Raw genomic sequence first — 20,610 nt, forward strand, 5'->3', positions numbered from 1 at the left:
GCGGTGTGAAATCACCCGAGAGGCGCTACGCAAGCGGTCCAGACATGAACCAGGACCAAAGTGTTGTGCGATTTGCCCCATGAAATCATTATAAAAAATTGTCAGCGACGGGGATAAGTTCAATGGGAAATATAGTTACATGACTCATTTCACATAACAATTAGAAATTACAGGTGGACAACATTACTACTATTCAGTGATTCGTGTCCTGACTGAGCATTATGTCGTACACCTAAATACGGAACGTCTGCCGGTTTGGTGCAATTTGTGGTCGAGTTGCCCAGGTCTATAACTGAACAGTTTTCTGGCCGATACAGCGGCCACAGTCAGCTTTATTATATACAAGCCCCTTGAGTCGCAGCTAGAGATACTCACTGACCCCCGTGAACTGGTTTTGGTTTTGGCTTTGGATCTAGATTAGCTCCGTGTTTTGGTTTTGGCAAAACCGCCCTCGTGTGTTTTGATTTTGGTTTAGGTTTTGGAAAAATCCTAAAATATGCAAAAATCACATATTTTTTCTCTTTTTTTTGATCCTACATTATTATTAACCTCAATAACACTAATTTCAAGTCATTTGCAGTCAATTTTGACCACCTCACAGGTCACAATATTATTTCATACACTTACGGACAAAGACTGCAGCGACCTGGCTGGATGGTAAGCGACAGAGCAATGACACAAACACACGGCAGTTCCCAGCACATCTAGGACACATTGGCACACAGCAGTGGCAGAAAAGAAAAATGGTGGAAAATGGAATTGTCCTGAATTATGTTGGATCTTAAAAAGGAATCCAAAAATCCCGAGATCCGACAACGTAACCATGACGTTTTGCCTCGTTTTCGATTCCGAGGGCTCGTGACAGTACCGAGCCGACTCAGCTCGGTACTCGGATCCCCTAAGTTCGGGTGTGTTTGGTTCTCGAGGAACCGAGCCTGAGCATCTCTAGTCGCAACACGGTTTTGCCATGTACAGTTTTAATACTGCAAGTGGGAAAAAAAAATATTATTTCCTTTAAAGTCTCATTTGTTTAGGAATTTTATTTTAGGCTGTGTTCTCTGCAAAGTATATTTCATGTTTAATATTGTTTTGTTTTTATATCTCGCCAATTCCCATCCGCCTCCTTCTTCTCCCCATAAAGATTTTTTCTCTCCCAGCCTTTCCGTTTTTCAGAAAAGAAAAAAAAAAAACGACGCATTTTCTCCCCGGCTCGGAACAGTACTACATTATTACTGAGTTTTAGTAATAAGGAGACAGGAATAAATAGTCTTGGCAGTGTGTTATAAATCTCCAGCTCAGGAACTCGTTATTCCAACTATTTAGAGGGCAGGCTTTTTAAGGGAAAAAAAAAAGAGACTCGAGTTTACAGCATTACGGAACGAGAACCCGACCTGGAAAGATGAGGACTTAATGTCATCTTGAGAGCTCGCTGGTTTTTTTTGTTTCAATTATCTGTAGATGAAGCATTATACAAACAGAAGTTCCCCAGGCTGTCAAAGGCCAAAAAAATGCTGCGGGGAAGTGAAGTCAAACCAGTTATTCTGCAGAATAGGGACAACTCCTATGTCCAGTCAATAAAACGCCTCTGGTTAAAATCTAAATAAGTAAAAATTTAAACGGCGCTTGCTGTCAATCAGGGGCCTGTTTGTAAATATCTAATGTTAAGCAGAGATACTGGTCTATTTCTTAAAAAGTGAAACGGGAATGGGTGATAGAGGTTTTGCCCTATACATCTAAAGGTCAGTGGTATCGCATTAAAAATGTTGCCCACTCTCCCCAAACGACAGGGAGACTCCCAAATTCCGGGTAGTTCTCCCGGAATTCTGTGACTAAAGCATTTCCTCAATGGCAGTGTTTTTTTCTTTTTTTACCAGCTGGGTGACGTCTGCGCATATTCTCTGCCACTGGGCTGGCAAAGCAGGGGCAAACGCAGGATTTATAGAGGGGGGTTTCCACACCACGCCACCAGTGGGCGTCACCAGCATGAATGGGGGTGTGGCTATAATATTAGACAGTGCTTGGCTGCTCTCCAACTCTTCCTATCCCCATAATATACATGGGCAATGCTGCGTGCACTACTGTTAGATGCTCTCCCTTTTCAAGCAGAGCTGTGTGAAGCAGGAGCAGGGTCCAGCCACCTCAATTATACAATGCCCCAGGCCTGGAGGGGGTTTCCAGGCACTAGCACCCCCCCCCCCCCCCCTCGGGGTAAATTGTCCCTTACCGCTCCACGGCCAGCGTCAGAACCGAACAAAAGTAGCTCCTAGCCCCAAACATGGAACCCGGACTTATCGCGGACGGCGGAGGTTCTGAGGCTGTCGTCTTAAATGGACATTGGTGCAGTAGTCAATGCAGCCTTTGTAAGACGTAGATACATCAAGGCTGCGATAACTGATGCTAATGTCTTTATAACGACAGAAGAACGTACAGCAGACACAGGATACACCGCTAACAGCAGATAGAAGTAAAAAAGTTTCGTTAAATGCCAGAACGGTCGCCTTCTCGGGCCGCTGTACTCATTCAGGCAGATAGTAGGAAATGTCAGGTGACCTTTTTATGCACTAACTGGAACTGATTGGGTAGAAAATCCTGCAGCGGAAATGTTAGAGCCACAGAGATCACCTGCTCGGAGATAAAGCTCTCATCCTGTATATACGTTTCTCTGGCACATCTCAGGGTTTCCTGAAATGAACCGTATGGTGATGTCTCTGACGTGAGGAGATTTTGGTTTTATTTTTTTTAGAGTCAGGTTTTCCTGGGATTTAAAATTCTCTTTAGTCTATGATGGATAGAGCTAGGTAACATCAGGGTAGTGGTACTGGTCATCAGGCAGGCACGAGCGCTGGGAGTAACCACCTTTCCTTGGATCTGTTCACCTGTTTCTTGCCCCTTGCTCACCTGTTCCCTTCAGTTACCCCCAGAGTCATTACACATCCAAAAAATAACAGGTCTTATCTAAATGTGTTTCACTTCTTTATACTGTGTTAAGTATTCCATCATAGAACATTTCCAAATTCACTCATGCCCAATTTTAGAAGGACAGTCCTCCCTTTTCCCACTCAAAATCATTAACACACAATATCTATTTTTCCATAATGTAAACTTATGAGGACATAAAATTAGCAGGATAAGTGGTAATAAGTTCCTATAACTGTTTGTTACTTTATTTGAAACCTAGAAGGCTGTACAGGGTGGATTGTATGGCCTGAGCAAAGTTCAGGTGACACGGGCGTTATGGTATTCCATTACAAACGTACGGAACCTCTAGAAACACCACAGTCAATCAGCAATGAGATTTGTTGTGTCTAGTGTGAGTTAGATTATGAAAGCCAGTGTCTGATTTGTTTTTTGTGGTAGAAATGTAGCACCTCAATCATCCCTCCCAACTGTCCAGATTGTGGCGGGACATCCCGATTCGCAAGGGCTGCAATAGAGGTGAGGCTTAGCAAAATTAGGTGGAGCTTTAACCATATTTGCCCATTTGTAGACAGGATTTGGCCGAAACTCGGTCAGGGTTTATTTTGTCCCGATTTTGTGATTCTAAGTGTTGGGAGGTATGCCTACATGACGTGTTAGAAAATAGAAATTGAAAGCATTCTAATAGAGCTAAAGGAAGTGTCTGTTGGGGGAGTGAATGTCCTTCAAGGCACTTGTGTGAATGACAATTTCAGATATCTCCTGCATTAGGCAATAAAGATAACCGCATTAAACTGCAGTCCCATTGGGCAGCACGGTGGCTCAGTGGTTAGCACTTCCATGGCCTTGTCTGTGTGACGTTTGTATGTTCTCCCCGGGTTTGCGTGGGTTTCCTCTGGGTGCTCCGGTTTCCTCCCACACTCCAAATCATAATGGTAGGTTAATTGGCTGCTATCAAAATTGACCCTAGTCTCTCTCTCTCTGTCTGTCTCTCTCTCTCTGTCTGTCTCTGTGTGTGTGTTTGTGTGTGTGTGTGTGTGTGTGTGTGTGTATTAGGGAATTTAGACTGTAAGTTCCAATGGGGCAGGGACTGATGTGAGTTCTCTGTACAGCGCTGCGGAATCAGTGGCGCTATATAAATAAATGGTGATGATGATGATGATAATACTCAACTGTGGTCTGGGCAATTTAGCTTCACCCTCTATATGAAGATGGTGTTAGCCATTAAATCCTACAGGGAGAGCATCGCAGGAGAAGGACCTTTGGATCCCTCTACGGCAGTGTTGCTGCTGTCCCCTGTCCCATTTACCGCAAATGTCAACAGTCTCAGATTGCACATGCTCAGTCAGACGCTGGGTCAGAACCCAGAATCTTCAGTAAAAGAAATTGATCGCCGGAGTAGCCACCTATCAAATGCGTTGAGACAGATGATACTTAACAGGGCAAAAACTCGTTAACCCTTTATTAAATAGGCCCCAATAATGTTTGTGACCCTTTACTTCATGGTGACCAGTAATGAAATGAGCAGAAAACCGGACCTGATAGGGTGACATCGAAACTTTTGTCTAAACTATTTTACAGTGCTGAAATACAAGTCAAAACGCTCTCGTGGATTAAATTAGTTTCAATGTAGCACAACCAAAAACGAGATCAAAATCTCTCTGCTACCTTATTGCACCAGTCTGAGCGGTATCACATATTAGTTACCCTGTCAATCAGAATTTCCAAAGGTGTCGTTTTATGCTGTTCACTTTCCATAGAACTGAGAACGCAATTATATGGTCTAGAAATTTTAATTTAATTATATGATCTAGAAAATTGATTTCTTAAGACTAATTCTGTGTATTGCCCTGCAGCTGCTTAGTTGTACGAATTCAAAAGTTGTTTTTCCTGTGAAGTCAACATATCAACCTAAAAAATATGATTAAAATCCATATGTTATTAAATCAGGAAGCCATTCATCACTCTGAAATATAAAATAAAAAATGTTAGCCCAACACTAATTTGTTTTTTTCTCCTGCTACGTACTCTTTATGTAAAGTTTACTTTAACTGTTTTGGATCATAAACCTCTGCTCAAGCGCTTTGCAGGCTGTCTTGTAGTACTACAAATCCTGTAATTTTCAGATCTAAAGAAAATTTTGGTCCTAATAAAAATAGTACCGGATCCTCCCAGCACCTCTTTGCCACCCAAAGTCATTCATTATAAAAATGGAACTGAATGAAGTTTTATTTATCAAGTAAAAGATTTTATAATGCACTTTGATACCTTTACAAATGAAAATGTTTTTCACCGTTTTATGCAAACAATGGGCCTGATTCATTAAGGATCTTAAATGAAGAGGATCCTTATTTCAGTCTCCTGGACAAAACCATGTTACAATGGAAGGGGTGCAAATTAGTATTCTGTTTTGCACATAAGTTAGATACTGACTGTTTTTTCATGTAGCACACAAATATCAACTTTAAATTTCAGTGTACAAATAAGCTATCAAGTATTTGTGTGCTACATGAAAAACAGTCATTATTTAACTTATGTGCAAAACAGAATACTAATTTGCACCCCTTGCATTGTAACACGGTTTTGTCCAGGAGACTGAAATAAGGATCCTCTTCATTTAAGATCCTTAATGAATCAGATTCAGGCCCAATGTCTTTACTTGCAAATATGGAGAGTGAGAACAAGCTGTAAATGATGCATATATTTAAAATTCTCAACAGTACTGTACATATTAGGAGATAAATTGTTTAGTACATCGATATCACACACACACACACACAGGGTTTTTTAACAACGCACCTCGGTTGCCTTTCCATTGAGCTAAGCCTGAGCCAAAAGCCTAAACTCCCATTCAGCCAGCCACAGAACCCCTGGCCATTCATCATCATCATATATTTATATAGCGCCACTAATTCCGCAGTGCTGTACAGAGAACTCATTCACATCAGTCCCTGCCCCATTGGAGCTTACAGTCTAAATTCTCTAACACACACACACACACAGACATACAGAGAGAGAGAGAGACTAGGGTCAATTTGATAGCAGCCACCAGTATGTTTTTGGAGTGTGGGAGGAAACCGGAGCACCCGGAGGAAACCCACGCAAACAGGGGGAGAACATACAATCTCCACACAGATAAGGCCATGGTCGGGAATTGAACCCATGACCCCAGTGCTGTGAGGCAGAAGTGCTAACCACTGAGCCACCGTGCTGCTTTGGTGTCCTTTATGATTGAATTGGCATAGAAAGCAGACAGCAGCCCTGCAAAGGCCCGTGGGAGATGCGGCTGCGCATTTCATTGACGTAGCCAGCAGCCGCTAATGCTCACATAAGTCTCTGAAACAAAAAATGTCAATCAACAGGGTCTACTGAGAGTGAGGCAGCGCCGGTCCTGTGCCTGCCGTCCCTTCTTGCCAGACAGCCAAGCCAGGCTTGGGCTCAGCTTGATAAAAAGAAGACCTATTTAGTTAGTAGTTTTAGACGTGGTTACCTCTTTAACAATTGCTAATTCCATGGATGACACAAAGAAGTTTTTATGTCACAGGCCCCGACCTTTATATATCCCTAATATAACGCATGTGCAAAACCCAATGCTGTGCATTTATTATTCAGGGACTAACGCAGGACTTCTAGAAAGTTGTTTCAAGGATATGCCACCAGAGTGGGCAGGACCATCTTGCAAGGGGTGTGGCTTCCCATCTTCTTCAATGCTGCGTGCACTACTGTTTGTGCACAAAGTTTGCCCATTAACGAGCAGCACAGTGTGAAGCAGGACATAGCTCTCAACTGTACTTGTAACCAGATCAAAGTCCTGACTACGCCTCACAGTCACCCAAAATCGGGACTGCCCCACCAGAATCAGGACAGCCCTCCTCCCACACACTTACCGCCTTCCAATCGGATGTCAGCAGGGGAGAGTGTAGGCTCCTGACTGGTCCTTCAGGCCAGTGTAGAATGCATCTTCGATCCCTCCATGGGTGGAACTTATGTGGCTGGGAGAGGTGCTGCTGTCTGTCATATGCCAGATGAATAACTAACAAGACTGAGGAATTAAAGAAGATCTTCAGTTTAATGCTGACGGCTTCCTCCGTGGTGACCACCATTAGGCACCTAAAGCTGCCTAACGGTAGTGCTGGGCCTAGCAAATAATACATAATGCATTACTGTTGTTATAAGTAGGGGGCATACCATAGAGGGCTTCTCCAAAGTTGACAACCAGTGATCCAACGGGCTTATTTCATGTTCCTATACACTTCTTTGCTGCACCTTATAGACTGATATCTTAACACATAGGGGGATATAAAGGGATCTGCACCAAAGAGCAGAGCAGAGACCTCTTTTGTGCATGTTCGGTTCATGCATGGCGAAAACCCAGTGGGGAGGTTGAAGTGCCACCACCAGGCCCTTACCCAAATTTTGCTATGGGGCCGGCATTGCACTGTTTTGCCCCTGACTACATCAATCTGTCTTCATGCTGTGTTCTCATGTGAAGTGTTACAAGTCTGGTTTAATACTACAGTATCTCATATTATAGGGACGACGTTAGTTCCTGTCCTCTCACCATTCACAATATATATTTTATTCCCAAAACTTTATTTCACATTATTAATGCGACAAGGATTATTCCCTTCTAACCCTCTTGCTGCCCCCCCCCCCCCCCCAGTCTTGTAAATTCTGCAGAGTTGTAATCAGTAAGTTCTTTACAGAACATGGAAGTTATTTGATAAATTGTCTGCCACAGATTTGTTCTGCACTTTGAAAGAAAATAGCACTTAAGGTTTGAAAAATCTGGTGCCTAAAACACATCAACAACAGGGAACTGTAATGTAAAATGTGTCTGATCTGTAAAACAGTGCTTACCGGTTAGAAATCCCCCAACGTTAGTTACTAGAGCTCACGTGATGGTGTATGAAGGGAGGCAGCTAATTGGGATTGTTAAATTATTATTATTACCATTTATTTATATAGCGCCACAAATTCCGCAGCGCTGTACAGAGAACTCACATCAGTCCCTGCCCCATTGGGGTTTACAGTCTAAATTCCCTAACACACACAGACAGAGACAGACACACACACATAGACTAGGATCAATTTGTTAGCAGCCAATTCACCTACCAGTATGTTTTTTGAGTGTGGGAGGAAACCGGAGCACCCGGAGGAAACCCACGCAAACACAAGGAGAACATACAAACTCCTCACAGATAAAGCCATGTCCGGGAATTGAACTCATTACCCCAGTGCTGTAAGGGCAGAAGTGCTAACCACTGAGCCACCATGCTGCCCATGGTAACTGGGCTAAAAACAGCACCAAATAGGTTCTGTGCCCTGATCCTAGAGGGCAGAAGATTCAGAAGAAATTTGAGGAAAAATGAATTCACAGAAAGGGTAGTGGATAAGTGGAATAGCCTCCCATCAGAGGTGGTACAGGCTAATACTATAGAGCAGTTTAAACCTTATCATCATCATTTATTTATATAGTGCCACCAATTCCGCAGCGCTGTACAGAGAATATTTGTCATTCACATCAGTCCCTGCCCCATTGGGAACTAGGCTGGGTACACACTACAAGACATTTCTCCTGAAGTGATATCTACCAACGACTAAAAGTCCCGACTAGCATGCTGATTCCTGTGTACACACTATACACGTTTCACAAGATTTACCTTCAGATCTGTGCTCTGCATCTGTCATAACCATCGGCTGAAAAGATCGTGACTCTGTAAACTCTATGGAGATCTGATCGTGAGTACATATACACTGCAGAATTGGAACGACATCGTTCCATCGTTGAACAAGATTTTTAGTCCGTTCATAAAATTAGATCAAACAATATGATGTGCTGTGGAATGATAATCGTTCATCTTTGAAGCACACACACTAATGCGATATGAAGTCGAACTGTCAATTGTCACGCGATTGGCCCGATAATCCGCTGAAAACACTGTAGCGTCAACGCATCCTTAGGGGCATATTCATTTGTCGGGAAATCCCGCTGCGGTAAAACTAATACAGATAATACGGTAATTTGTAGCTGGATTTCAGCGAAATCCAGCGAGTAAATGACCGTATTAACTGTTTTTCCCGTCACCATTTTTTCGGACCGCGGGATTTTCGGCGATCCCACCGACAATTGTATTTGCCCCTTAGACTCAGATATTAAAATCGTAGTTGCCTATTTTCCCAGAATGACTCTCGAATTTTGTAGGGAGTATGATTAAAATTAAAATTTTGTAAGAAGTTTTTAAAAAAGTTATTGGCTGATGATGCATTTTAAGTAGGTTATAGTTTTTCAAGATAATTTGACCACTGGGTGGAGCTATTCTGTTGATCCCTATGGATCACGTTGTACCAGGGCAGAACAAACACTATGATAGTTACCTTACAAAATAATATCTGCAAACATGTTGCGGGATAAGGATACTTGAATTCGTTTTGACAAGCATTCATTGCAAAATAAATCAATTTTTTTGTCATTGGTATACACAGCTGTGCTATTTATTTTAACATATTGTTTTATAGATTTTCCAATTTATGAGCAAAATTACAAAGATGCAAAAAAAAAATCAATAGCCAGGGCAAAATGAATACATTACAATATCGAAGATGTAATTATACAATATACACTACACATGTACTAATTATTACATGAAATCCACTCTGTATGTGATCAATAGTTTCAGTCATAGTCATTTGAAATCGGCTGTAAACATAAAATGTGTTTGTAATCTCTTGCATGTGATAAATAACCAGTCTAGGATTGGAGCTGGGCTTAATCAGCCAGAAGATGGATCTGTCAACAAGAATACATTTGAGTTTTGAGGGACAGACAAAAATCAGCAGGTAGTAAAGGAAATGGAAATAAATGTTCCAGAAAATAGAGTTTGTTGTAATGTCAATAGTAAATGGAAGATCACAATATTTATTACTTCTTTAAGGCATGCAATGCATGACGGTATATGTAGTTTTCTAGTGACTTTGGCTTTATAACCAACTTACTAAACCTTGGATTCCTTTTTCTTTGTAACCATTAAAAAAGGCTTTGTGAAAATGTAGCTATTTTTACAATATCGCAAATCATCCCAGGAAGCGAAAAACACATTAATTTTGCCTGTCTGCGGCTTTACGCTGCGCCCAATATTGCAGATTTGAAAATTGGAACCCGAAAATTTTAAGATTTAAAAATGTAATTAAAAATTTTAAAAAATTAAAAATTGGGATACCCCCTAGATCAGTGTTTCCAAACTCCGATCCAAAAACCCCCGCTAACAGTTCAAGTTATAAGGATATCCGTGATATCAGTACAGGTGACCAGGGGCTGGCTGGCAAATTTTAGCCCCGGGGAGGGGGGTCGGGTAAAATTCAACTCAGCAGCCTATTGAGGACATTCTAAATGAAAATAAATGCAGGTGGCCCAGTGACCCAGCCCAAGATATCGCACTATGGGACTGCCCCTGAAGGTGACTTAATTAGTGCCTTGGTCATTTTGAGTCATCCATCTGCATATCCTGAAAACCTGTTCTGCTAAGGGAGAGGGGGCTTGAGGACCACTGCCATAGACGATCCACCCAGGGCACTCCCTAATCCACACAGCCACACCCATTCTGGCTAGCCACGCCTCTTTTGCCCACAATAAAAATGGGACTGGTGGAGACACCTGTACTTACTAATAAGTGAACTCAGGGCAAGATTTCATACATTAGTTCATACATTTTAGACGAACGTTAAATATAAGGTGGAGCAATATATTACATAACACGTATGGATTTTGGGGAAGAAAGCTGATCTTGTTTTGTCTATAAATAAAGCTTTAGGGCACGTGTTAATGTTTATAAGTATTGGAGAATATAATCAGCTGTATAAATAACACTTTATTTAAGAGGCACACCGATTCGGCCATTTAGGAGTGCTTATTCAGCTTCTGTGGGTGATATAAGGACATTGCACCTGTAAGTTCACTGTTTTTCTTTACTGTCTTACAGGAGACACAATGCGGATTTCTTCCTCGGAGTTTGCAGATGATCCTTGCTCATCGGTGAAGCGCGGCACCATGGTGCGGGCTGCCCGAGCGCTACTCTCCGCTGTTACCCGCCTACTCATATTAGCGGACATGGCTGATGTCATGAGGCTCCTGACCCATCTGAAAATTGTAAGTAATATAGGTCACCCTTTCTAGTCTTGTTGTTGTAGAGTTTAGTTAACAGTTAGGAATGGTCTGCATCTGCCAAATACAGAAATGTTACCTGCATACAGTAACACTTCCTCTTCAGTCCTTCCAGGGAGGGACTGGCAGGGCTGGGGGGGGGGGGGGGGGGGGGGCAGGCGTCCTTGGGCTGAGTCTCTGGGCTACCTGCCTTTTTGTCTCCTTTAAAATGTTCCTAATAGGCTGCTGGGACGAGTCTTGCCACCCCCCAGGTTTAAAACTTGCCAGCCCTCCTCTGTTTCCATGTTTCCACCCAAGATATTCCTGGATAAAATGTCTGGAGAGTTCAGTAACCTTTACAAAATTAAACTCTTGTCCACCTTTAGCTCACTTTACTTTATTAGCTCTTTATTAGCTGTGTGCACCCTCCTGCAGCTTTAACTCAACACACACACACACACACACATATATATATATATATATATATATATATATATATATATATATATATATATAAAAACAGTGATAAAAGACAACGGCGCTTAGTGCATTAACACAGTCACGTGAATATATTGTGCTTATATAAGTAAAAAGATTCACATACAGTAGGCTGCTTCACTTTTATACATCAATTGCAGATGTGACACCTAAAAAATACAAAAAAGGAGCGCCAAACATAGTGTGATAACGTCAATTAGCAACACAGTGACCATATATTCCAAATTGGTCTCGTACCAAAAACAGAAGATAAAATCGCTTATCTGGATAATAATATCCCTTAGATCTTCCACATAATTCTTCTCAAGTGACCTCAACCTTCTGCGTCTTATCCAATACTAGGACTCAATAAGAAATAGCAAATAATAGTGTAGTGTGTTCATAACATACAGAGAATTCCTTCTGTATTAAAATTTAATTCAAAAACCATGCCATATCCATTCATGACAATAAATTGCCCGTACATTGTATAAAATTAAGTCACGCTTATCTGTAACAAGGACTCATCCAGAGATCCTTAAGGCCCACAGGTGATGTCAGTTCCTTCCACCAGAACAGGAGATAGCCACAAGTAATTATTTCCTTGACTCATCTGGAATTAGACCTCCTTAACGATCACCATTGACTGTTTGGCTGGTGATCGTTAAGGAGGTCTAATTCCAGAGGAGTCAAGGAAATAATTACTTGTGGCTATCTCCTGTTCTGGTGGAAGGAACTGACATCACCTGTGGGCCTTAAGGATCTCTGGATGAGTCCTTGTTACAGATAAGCGTGACTTAATTTTATACAATGTACGGGCAATTTATTGTCATGAATGGATATGGCATGGTTTTTGAATACATTTTTATATAAAAGGAATTCTCTGTATGTTATGAACACTATTATTTGCTATTTCTTATTGAGTCCTAGTATTGGATAAGACACAGAAGGTTGAGGTCACTTAAGAAGAATTATGTGGAAGATCTAAGGGATATTATTATCCAGATAAGCGATTTTATCTTCTGTTTTTGGTACGAGACCAATTTGGAATACATGGTCACTGTGTTGCTAATTGACGTTATCACACTATGTTTGGCGCTCCTTTTTTTTATATATATATATATATATATATATATATATATATATACAATTCCCCCTGCTTATATTAGGACTTGAGTGAAAAGGACAGAGGGATGCTGAGAGTAAAGGACTGTGTTTGGTAAAAGCTGCAGGGGGGCGTATACAAGACAACACATTTAAGAAGTCTGAGTGTGGAACCCCGATTTAGATAAATATATTTCTGTTAAAAGACTTCTTGCTGATGCTCAGTATCTCAGGGTTATTGTGCCTATAAAACTACTGGATATGTTTGTAGTCAGTCATATATAGAATATGACTATCAGCTCCTTACACTGTACTAGCTTTACATTTTATTTATTCCTTGTAAAGAGGCCGTCCTGGATAGCAAAAGGTAGGAGTAAGGTGCTGAAAAGCCATGTGATTGGCCACAGTCAGCGGCATATATAAATACAGAGATTATTACTGATAAATGCCTCTGTCTGCGATGTGAATCAATGGAAGGTGATGAGCTCCAGCATTAATGTCTTAAATCTCCATCAGGGTGGCTTTTGTTCCGGAGCCGAAACCCAGACGTGAAATCTCCTCATCAATTTTCTATACCTCTCACCATGCATCATCTTATGCTGTTTAATTGTTGCTCAGCTGAACAGTCAATAGTAATTATGTTTTTATAAATGAGTAATAGTCTGAGAAGAGGGTTCTTGACACAGTATTGATATCCAGTTTTATTGCTCTATATTAAACAACCTCTAAAGATCGGTAATGTGGTTTATTGTACTTTTGTAAAGAAACCTAAAAAGTTGTATTATAACAGATTGTTTGAAGTGAGTTCCTACTTCAGCTAAGAGATGTTTGATGGTTTGTAGCTGTGATTTTGTTGTTGTTCTCTAGGTTGTTCAGTTTTAAGCAGTTGTTTTTAAGCTTGGTCCCCCATGTTGCAATCTGATCACACAATTCAATTGTTTTTTAATTGAATTGTGTCTGAGTGACAATAAATGGAAAACAATCATATGTAGACGTTGATGGCCAAACTGGTTAATAATACAATCGGAGAAGGCAATTCATGTAAATGTGATTGATTTGTTTATTTTGATCTGACTATAAATGATCTGGCTAAAATGGGTGGATGTGTGTCTCGATTGTACAATTATGTTGTGATTGTGCACAAATACAGTTAATCGTTCTAAAAAAGATAAAAATAAAAGATGTGTACTGGGGTCGCCTGTAGGTAATGAGGAGTTTCAGCCAGGGGTGTAATTCACCATTACCTGAGAAAACAATCCCCATGTACAAACATTTGTATATGAGTTATGTGCACTTTCTCAGACAAGTATTGCCGTTATTAAGCATTATCAGATCTACCATCTTGGTAAATACAACTTATTTAGAATTTTCTTGCATCAAGAAAATGCTTTTTTTTAAAAAAAACCAAAACAAAACAAAACAAAATGAACCATTAATTCACTTAATGTTACTGCCTAGAGATGGTTTGTTGTAGGCTTATCCCTGGCCTCAGATAGTGTCCTTCATTACCATACTTGCCAACCTTTGGCAAGCTAATTCCGGGAGATCCCATCCAGGGGGGCGTGGTTGGGGGGGGTGGGGCGCTGCAATTCAACACATTTTGGTTCCCCCCCCGCAACAAAATGCCGGTTTTCGCGGGGCGGGGCCAAAATGACGCGAAATCACTGCAAATTGCGTCATTTTGAGGAGCGGGTTGCCATATGTGGGATATTTGCCCGTTCTCCCGGGAGCCCGGGAGACCTACCCGAATTTTGGGAGTCTCCCGGACATTCCGGGAGAGTTGGCAAGTATGTTCAATACACTTCAGGCTTCCACTGGCCCGTATTGAAGGCACTCAATTAGATTTTGCGAGGAGCACAAAGTTCCCCCATCACTGTACTAGAATGTACTAGGGATGTGCACCGGCCACTTTTCGGGTTTTGGGTTTTGGGTTCTGATTACCTTAAGGTTTTGGGTTCTAATGGGTTTTGCCAAAACACCCCCCTCAAGGTTTTGGGTTCTGATTTTTTTTTTAAAAAGCTTAAAAACTACTAAAATCCTGTTTTTTTGTTTGTTTTCACTCCTACGCTAATATTAACCTCAATGACATTCATTTTCACTCATTTCCAGTCTATTCTGAACACCTCACACCTCACAATATTGTTTTTAGGCCAAAAGGTTGCACCGAGGTAGTGCTGGACTTATACTGCAGTATCGGTGAACTTAGTTATATAGCAGTACCACTGGACTTATACTGCAGGATCAGTGAACTTAGTTATATAGCAGTACCACTGGACTTATACTGCAGGATCAGTGAACTTAGTTATTTAGCAGTACCAATGGACTTATACTGCAGGATCAGTGAAATTAGTTATATAGCAGTACCACTGGACTTATACTGCAGGATCAGTGAACTTAGTTATATAGCAGTACCACTGGACTTATACTGCAGGATCAGTGAACTTAGTTATATAGCAGTACCACTGGACTTTTACTGCAGGATCAGTGAACTTAGTTATATAGCAGTACCACTGGACTTATACTGCAGGATCAGTGAACTTAGTTATATAGCAGTACCACTGGACTTATACTGCAGGATCAGTGAACTTAGTTATATAGCAGTACCACTGGACTTATACTGCAGGATCAGTGAACTTATATAGCAGTACCACTGGACTGGACACAGGACAGCACCACTGAAATTATGGCAGCACCACCACTGGACTGAGCAGGACAGAGCACAGGACAGCACCACTGGACAGAGCAGGCAGGACAGAGCACAGGACACCACCGCTGGACTGAGCAGGACAGAGCACTGGACACAGCACCACTGGACTGAGCAGGACAGAGCACAGGACAGCACCACTGGACTGAGCAGGACAGAGTACAGGACAGCACCACTGGACTGAGCAGGACAGAGCACAGGACAGCACCACTGGACTCAGCAGGACAGAGCACAGGACACAGCACCACTGGACTGAGCAGGACAGAGCACAGGACAGCACCACTGGAATGAGCAGGACAGAGGACACCACTAACACACCCTCCCTCTTCCCTGATAAATGTCCGAGTGAAGATGGCGGCGGCAAGCGGGGACTAATATGAATCCGGATCTCGCGAGATCCGACGGCGGGATTATGACGCTTTGCCTCGTTTTGAGTTTTGCGATCGGCGGGAATACCCGAACAGTGCTCGGATTAGGCTCGGGTCGGCATTATTCAGGGGTGTTCTGATTTCTAAAATCCGAGCCCGCTCATCCCTAGAATGTACTAGGTAAATGATCGGTAGACTCTGATTGGTTGCTATGGGACCAAGGGGCAGATTTATCACAGGGTTTTATTTAGTTTCTCCCGGTGATAATAATGTTATCCCTTCTGCTCAGTAAGATTTTATATTCCATAGCATGGCGGAGCCTACCCCCAAAATTCCTGTCTTGTTATCGCCATACCTGGATAACTATAACAGATTAAAATCATTTTATAAATAATTTAGTCTTGGAAAAAAATAAATTTTTAATGTATATAGCTTTTTTTTTCTTTTCTTAAATTATTTTTTTAAGAAATTGTATTTATTTTTAAAAGTTTTCTTTTATATTTTAAGCGGAATTGAAGCCCAAATCTAAAAATAAAATGTAACAAGTTGGGTTACACAATTATTCTGTGTATATGACAAGGCCAAAGGCTTCTGAATAAGGACCGTCCTGGCGGAACGTGACAAATCCAGATATCTAGCATCAGTAATTAGAGCAGAGAATTGTCTGTCTATGTTTCTATCCTGTGACATGAACCCGAGGTCTAAGATGACAACTGTTGTTCTAAGATAGAATTCCCAGATCTCTCTCTCTCTGAACGTTCTATAAGTCCTCTCTAGGTATCAGTGATCAATAATGTGCTTTAGGCTGCACAAGCGGTTGACAGCTGCCGCGTGCGATCTCTGCTTATTGTGTGCTGGGGAAGGTTCATTCTTGTCTGTCGTTTGTATCCTACCTGTGTTATAGGACTGTAATGTTTATTATAGGACACAAGTTCCTGCCTCACTGCAACTAACTGGAGTTCTGCTATGTTATGGCTTTAGTAGTAGTTATGTAAATGTGGTGTGTGCATTATAACTATTACATGTTGATTGATGGTGATGAGTGTTCTGTATTTCTGCTTTTTAAATTGTAGAGGATTGCATACCTTAAGCATGCTGTATTTCCATATAATAGTCTGTTAAATTGTGACTATTTGCAGGTAGTATCTACTGTATATTCCTGCTAAGATACAAGACAATATGGTGCCACCTTGTGGAAAATATCTAAATAGCAGGTGCAGGTTTGACATTTGTGTTCAGGGAAGAATTTAGAGGAGCGAAGTTAGAGACATTTGACGTGATCTGAGTTTCACAGAGAGGCAAAGTTCCAGTGATAAAATCTTTGAAGTCCGCTCTTGTTAGGCCGTTCCTCACTGTATTATTATACTTGAATTTTTCAGAATTTATAGTCTATGAAGAGATCTAGATGCGGAACAGGTTTGAATTTTTTTTTTGTTAGGTTATGTATTTGTTTTGTATACTGCTCTTCCAGTTACTGTATGGTACATGTGGCTATCCAGTTGTTGTGAAATTGAAAGTCCCAGCATTCCCTTCCAGCCACAGTTAGTTAAGCGTAACTCTCTGGTTAGCAGGCTATGCTGGGATTTGTAGTTCCACAGCAACTGAGGCTGTGTAGTTCCGCAACGGTCCAATCTGCTGTATAGCATCACTTATGTCAAGTGTATAAATAACGTTGTTGTATGTACCTCAAAACCCATCTCCATAGCACACACATAGACATGGGTACTTGTTAATTATAAGGGTGCCAGTCTGTCAGTGCTGCCCAAACATTCATCCAGCTCCTTTTAGCTAAGATCAAGTGTAATTCTGTCTGGAGGAAGTTATCACTCTCTGATGAGACAGGCTACCTGGGTCTGATGCCAGAAAGCCAGTTGCTTGAGCCCCAGGAGCTTGTGCTCTTGGAGGACAGGGCCTGGGAGTGACCCGAAAATGCTCAATGGAGGGACCTTGGAAACCTGCACTAGAGCCCAGGTAAAGGCATACGGGCACTATGCACTAGGAACCCCCGCAACACTTTTATTCCTTTGCCTTCCTGGCCTTTTGGCTGGGCAAGATTTTCTTTTTAACTGACCGGCCATTAGGCCGGGGCCTTCTGCCTTTTTTTATTTGCTATTTATTGCACATTGCACTTGATACATTTGTCACTTGTTTCATGTAATATTAATGTATGTTCTGTCTTTTTTACATCAGAGAGGTGTGACAGAATAGTTCTGAAGGACCTTGACCCTGTAAGGATCTGGTGGTCGGGGACGTCAAGTGGCTCCCTCTAGCTTCGGTGAACCTAATACCCCTAAGGATCCTTGTGGCTGTGGGGGGATGGGGAGGAACTGGGACATGCTACTTTTGGAACAGACTGAAAGTGTCAGTCCCCTGAGCATGGTGGGATTCACATGCACGGGGTGGATTGTGAGCACGCACCTCAGCCCACACTTCAGCCCGCACCTAAGGATTTTTATTAAAAAAAAAAATAACCAGCTGATTCTCACTATGGAGCTCCATCCCACTTGCTCTCACTGTCTTGCTGGTTCCAGTGCTATGCTGCTCTATGCCGTCTTTTACAGATCACAATCCCCACTAAACCAGATTGCAGAAGATGCAGCAGTAGGGAGCAGGCAGGCCCGGCGCTCCCATTAGGCAAGGTTAGGCACTTGCCTAGGGCGCCGGGCTCTGGAAGGCGCCTGGAGGGCGCCACATAATTCTAAAATACTTTAAAACTGTGCGGCAACCGCTGACCATACCTGTCACAGCCGCCGCACAGCATTCAGATGGACGGGGAGGGGGGGGGGAAGAGGCTATTTTGTCACCACCGCCGCCTCTCTGCTCCGTCTCCTCCCCTCCACTTACTAGTGTCAGTGAGTGGAGGGGAGGAGACAGAGCAGAGAGGCGGCGGTGGTGAGACAAGGTAAGGAGAGGAGGGAGGAGGGCGGCAATTTTTGCAGGGGGGGGCGGCGATTTTTGCGGGGGGGGGGGTGCACCACTTTTTTAAAAATGCCTAGGGCACCGTGGACCCTAGCACCGGCCCTGGGAGCAGGAGATCCTGATAGCTGATATACAGTGCAGATAATGTAACCTATAACAGCACAGCTGTATCCCAACCTCCCGCTGTCTATCTGAGCGCAGTGACTACATCATGACGTGGGTTAGACAGCCGGAGAGATGTATACAGCTGTCAGCTCAGGAACTCTTACAATGGCTGCAATAAAGGGTCAGTCAAAACAGATTCCGGAGATTTGAAACCGACCAACGTAGAGCTGCTGTGTTCTGCAGCGCTGAGAGTGACGCCCATATAATAAACAAAAAACCTCTATGCATAATAATAATAATAATAATAATAATAATAATAATAATCAGGATCCAAAAATGATGCAGTTTATAATTAGAAAGGACCACTGTCCGGATGACGTTTACTTTCCCAGGTTACCCAAGTTGTAGAATGTGGTGTCTGGAAGAATGAATGGATGTACGATTCCTGCATCACGTCTGTGACAGAGTTGGCGATGGTCCCGCGTTCTGTGCTTTCCATGCCTGGGGGACTGTGCAGTTTCCCGAGGCGAAGACAGATGAATTAACATTCTCAGGTCACCAACTAAAGCTCTCGCTGAGAATCAATTATAATCTGCCTGTCTCTATGTCAGCGCTCCCCACTTCAGTCACTGCTCATTATCCCGGTGCGGTTATTGTATTACGTGGCTGTTTATACCAGGGGTAGAAAACAGAGAGATCGCTAAGTACCATCTTGTATGTCATTTCCACCAACACAACACTTTACAGTTTCTATAATAGTCTTTACTATTTTATAGTTGGGATAAATGTCCCTACTTGTTAAAGCTGCAGTTTTCATCTCCGTTGCTTTTCTTCCTCAGCCTCAATAACTTGTCGTTTTTCACTGTTCTGCATAACAGTCATTGATTGGCTGATGTGTTCAGTGCAACAAGATATTGTTTCCTGAAATACCGTTCACACTTAGGCCCCCTGTTTATCAATCTGGGGAGATAAGGCTGATTTTCTATTGCTGCTTATCACCATGATAGAAAAATCAATTATGGCCCTATATCATACTTGCCAACTCTCCCGGAATGTCCAGGAGACTCCCGAAATCCGGGTCAGTCTCCCAGACTCCTAGGAGAGCAGGCAATTCTCCCGATTCCCGGCTGGCTCTGCAAATTAATTTGGCGAGGCTTAGTGGCGTCGGGTATGCGTCATTGTGTCACCGCACCCTATTTGTATTGGCCGATGAAAGTGATGACGACTTTGGGGGTGGGGCTAATGACGTGATTCTTCGAGCCCCGCCCCCACACACCCACCTGCCTCCCGGACCTCCCGGGACACAAGTTGCCAATGTTGGCAACTATGCACTATATACGTCCTTGGCAGGGGAGCGATATTGGACAGGAGTGGTTAGGTTTATCATACCACCAGGATATGCTCATGCGTGATAAGGCTACACACACACATGTGCACTGGAAATTAAGTGTAACCCCCTGTCACTGTGTGTAGTATGAGGTGCAAAGGGTACACAGTGCACCTCCTTCACAAGCCCTGGCTAGCTGATGGGCATGGGTGTAAATGATCAGGGGGTCCCTGCACATGCAGGTGCTTCTCTGTAGTTAGTGGGACACAGGTGATGTCACTTTGTGGTGCAGTGTAACAAAAGTCACAATAATTTGGGCGCCAGACCATCTCTATGACAAACTCAACTCTTTATTTACACTCCTCTTCCTCCAGCACGATAATCATAATGGTTGCAGCAATAAAGAAAAATATATGTACATCTCGTTACTCTCTCCAGCACAGTTCTTAATGAGCAATACGAATATGGTTGCAAATATCTTATTACTCCTCCTGCACAGTTCCTAATGTTATCCAGATGTTAAATAACATAAATCACATGTCTCTTACAC

The 20,610-nt window shown here is 42.4% G+C and overlaps 1 protein-coding gene across 2 annotated transcripts in view; it reads left to right on the plus strand.

Moving 5' to 3' along the window:
* The window catches only part of CTNNA2 (catenin alpha 2), a 1,470,003-nt gene that overhangs the window by 315,915 nt on the left and 1,133,478 nt on the right, over nucleotides 1-20,610 (plus strand). For both annotated transcript variants that reach the window (XM_075191920.1, XM_075191984.1), the window contains exon 4: nucleotides 10,896-11,062. In XM_075191920.1, coding sequence (XP_075048021.1) covers nucleotides 10,896-11,062 — 167 coding nt within the window. The remainder of the gene's footprint in view (nucleotides 1-10,895; nucleotides 11,063-20,610) is intronic.

The sequence above is a fragment of the Mixophyes fleayi genome, chromosome 1, assembly GCF_038048845.1.
Source record: "Mixophyes fleayi isolate aMixFle1 chromosome 1, aMixFle1.hap1, whole genome shotgun sequence".
Taxonomy (NCBI): Eukaryota; Metazoa; Chordata; class Amphibia; order Anura; family Limnodynastidae; genus Mixophyes; species Mixophyes fleayi.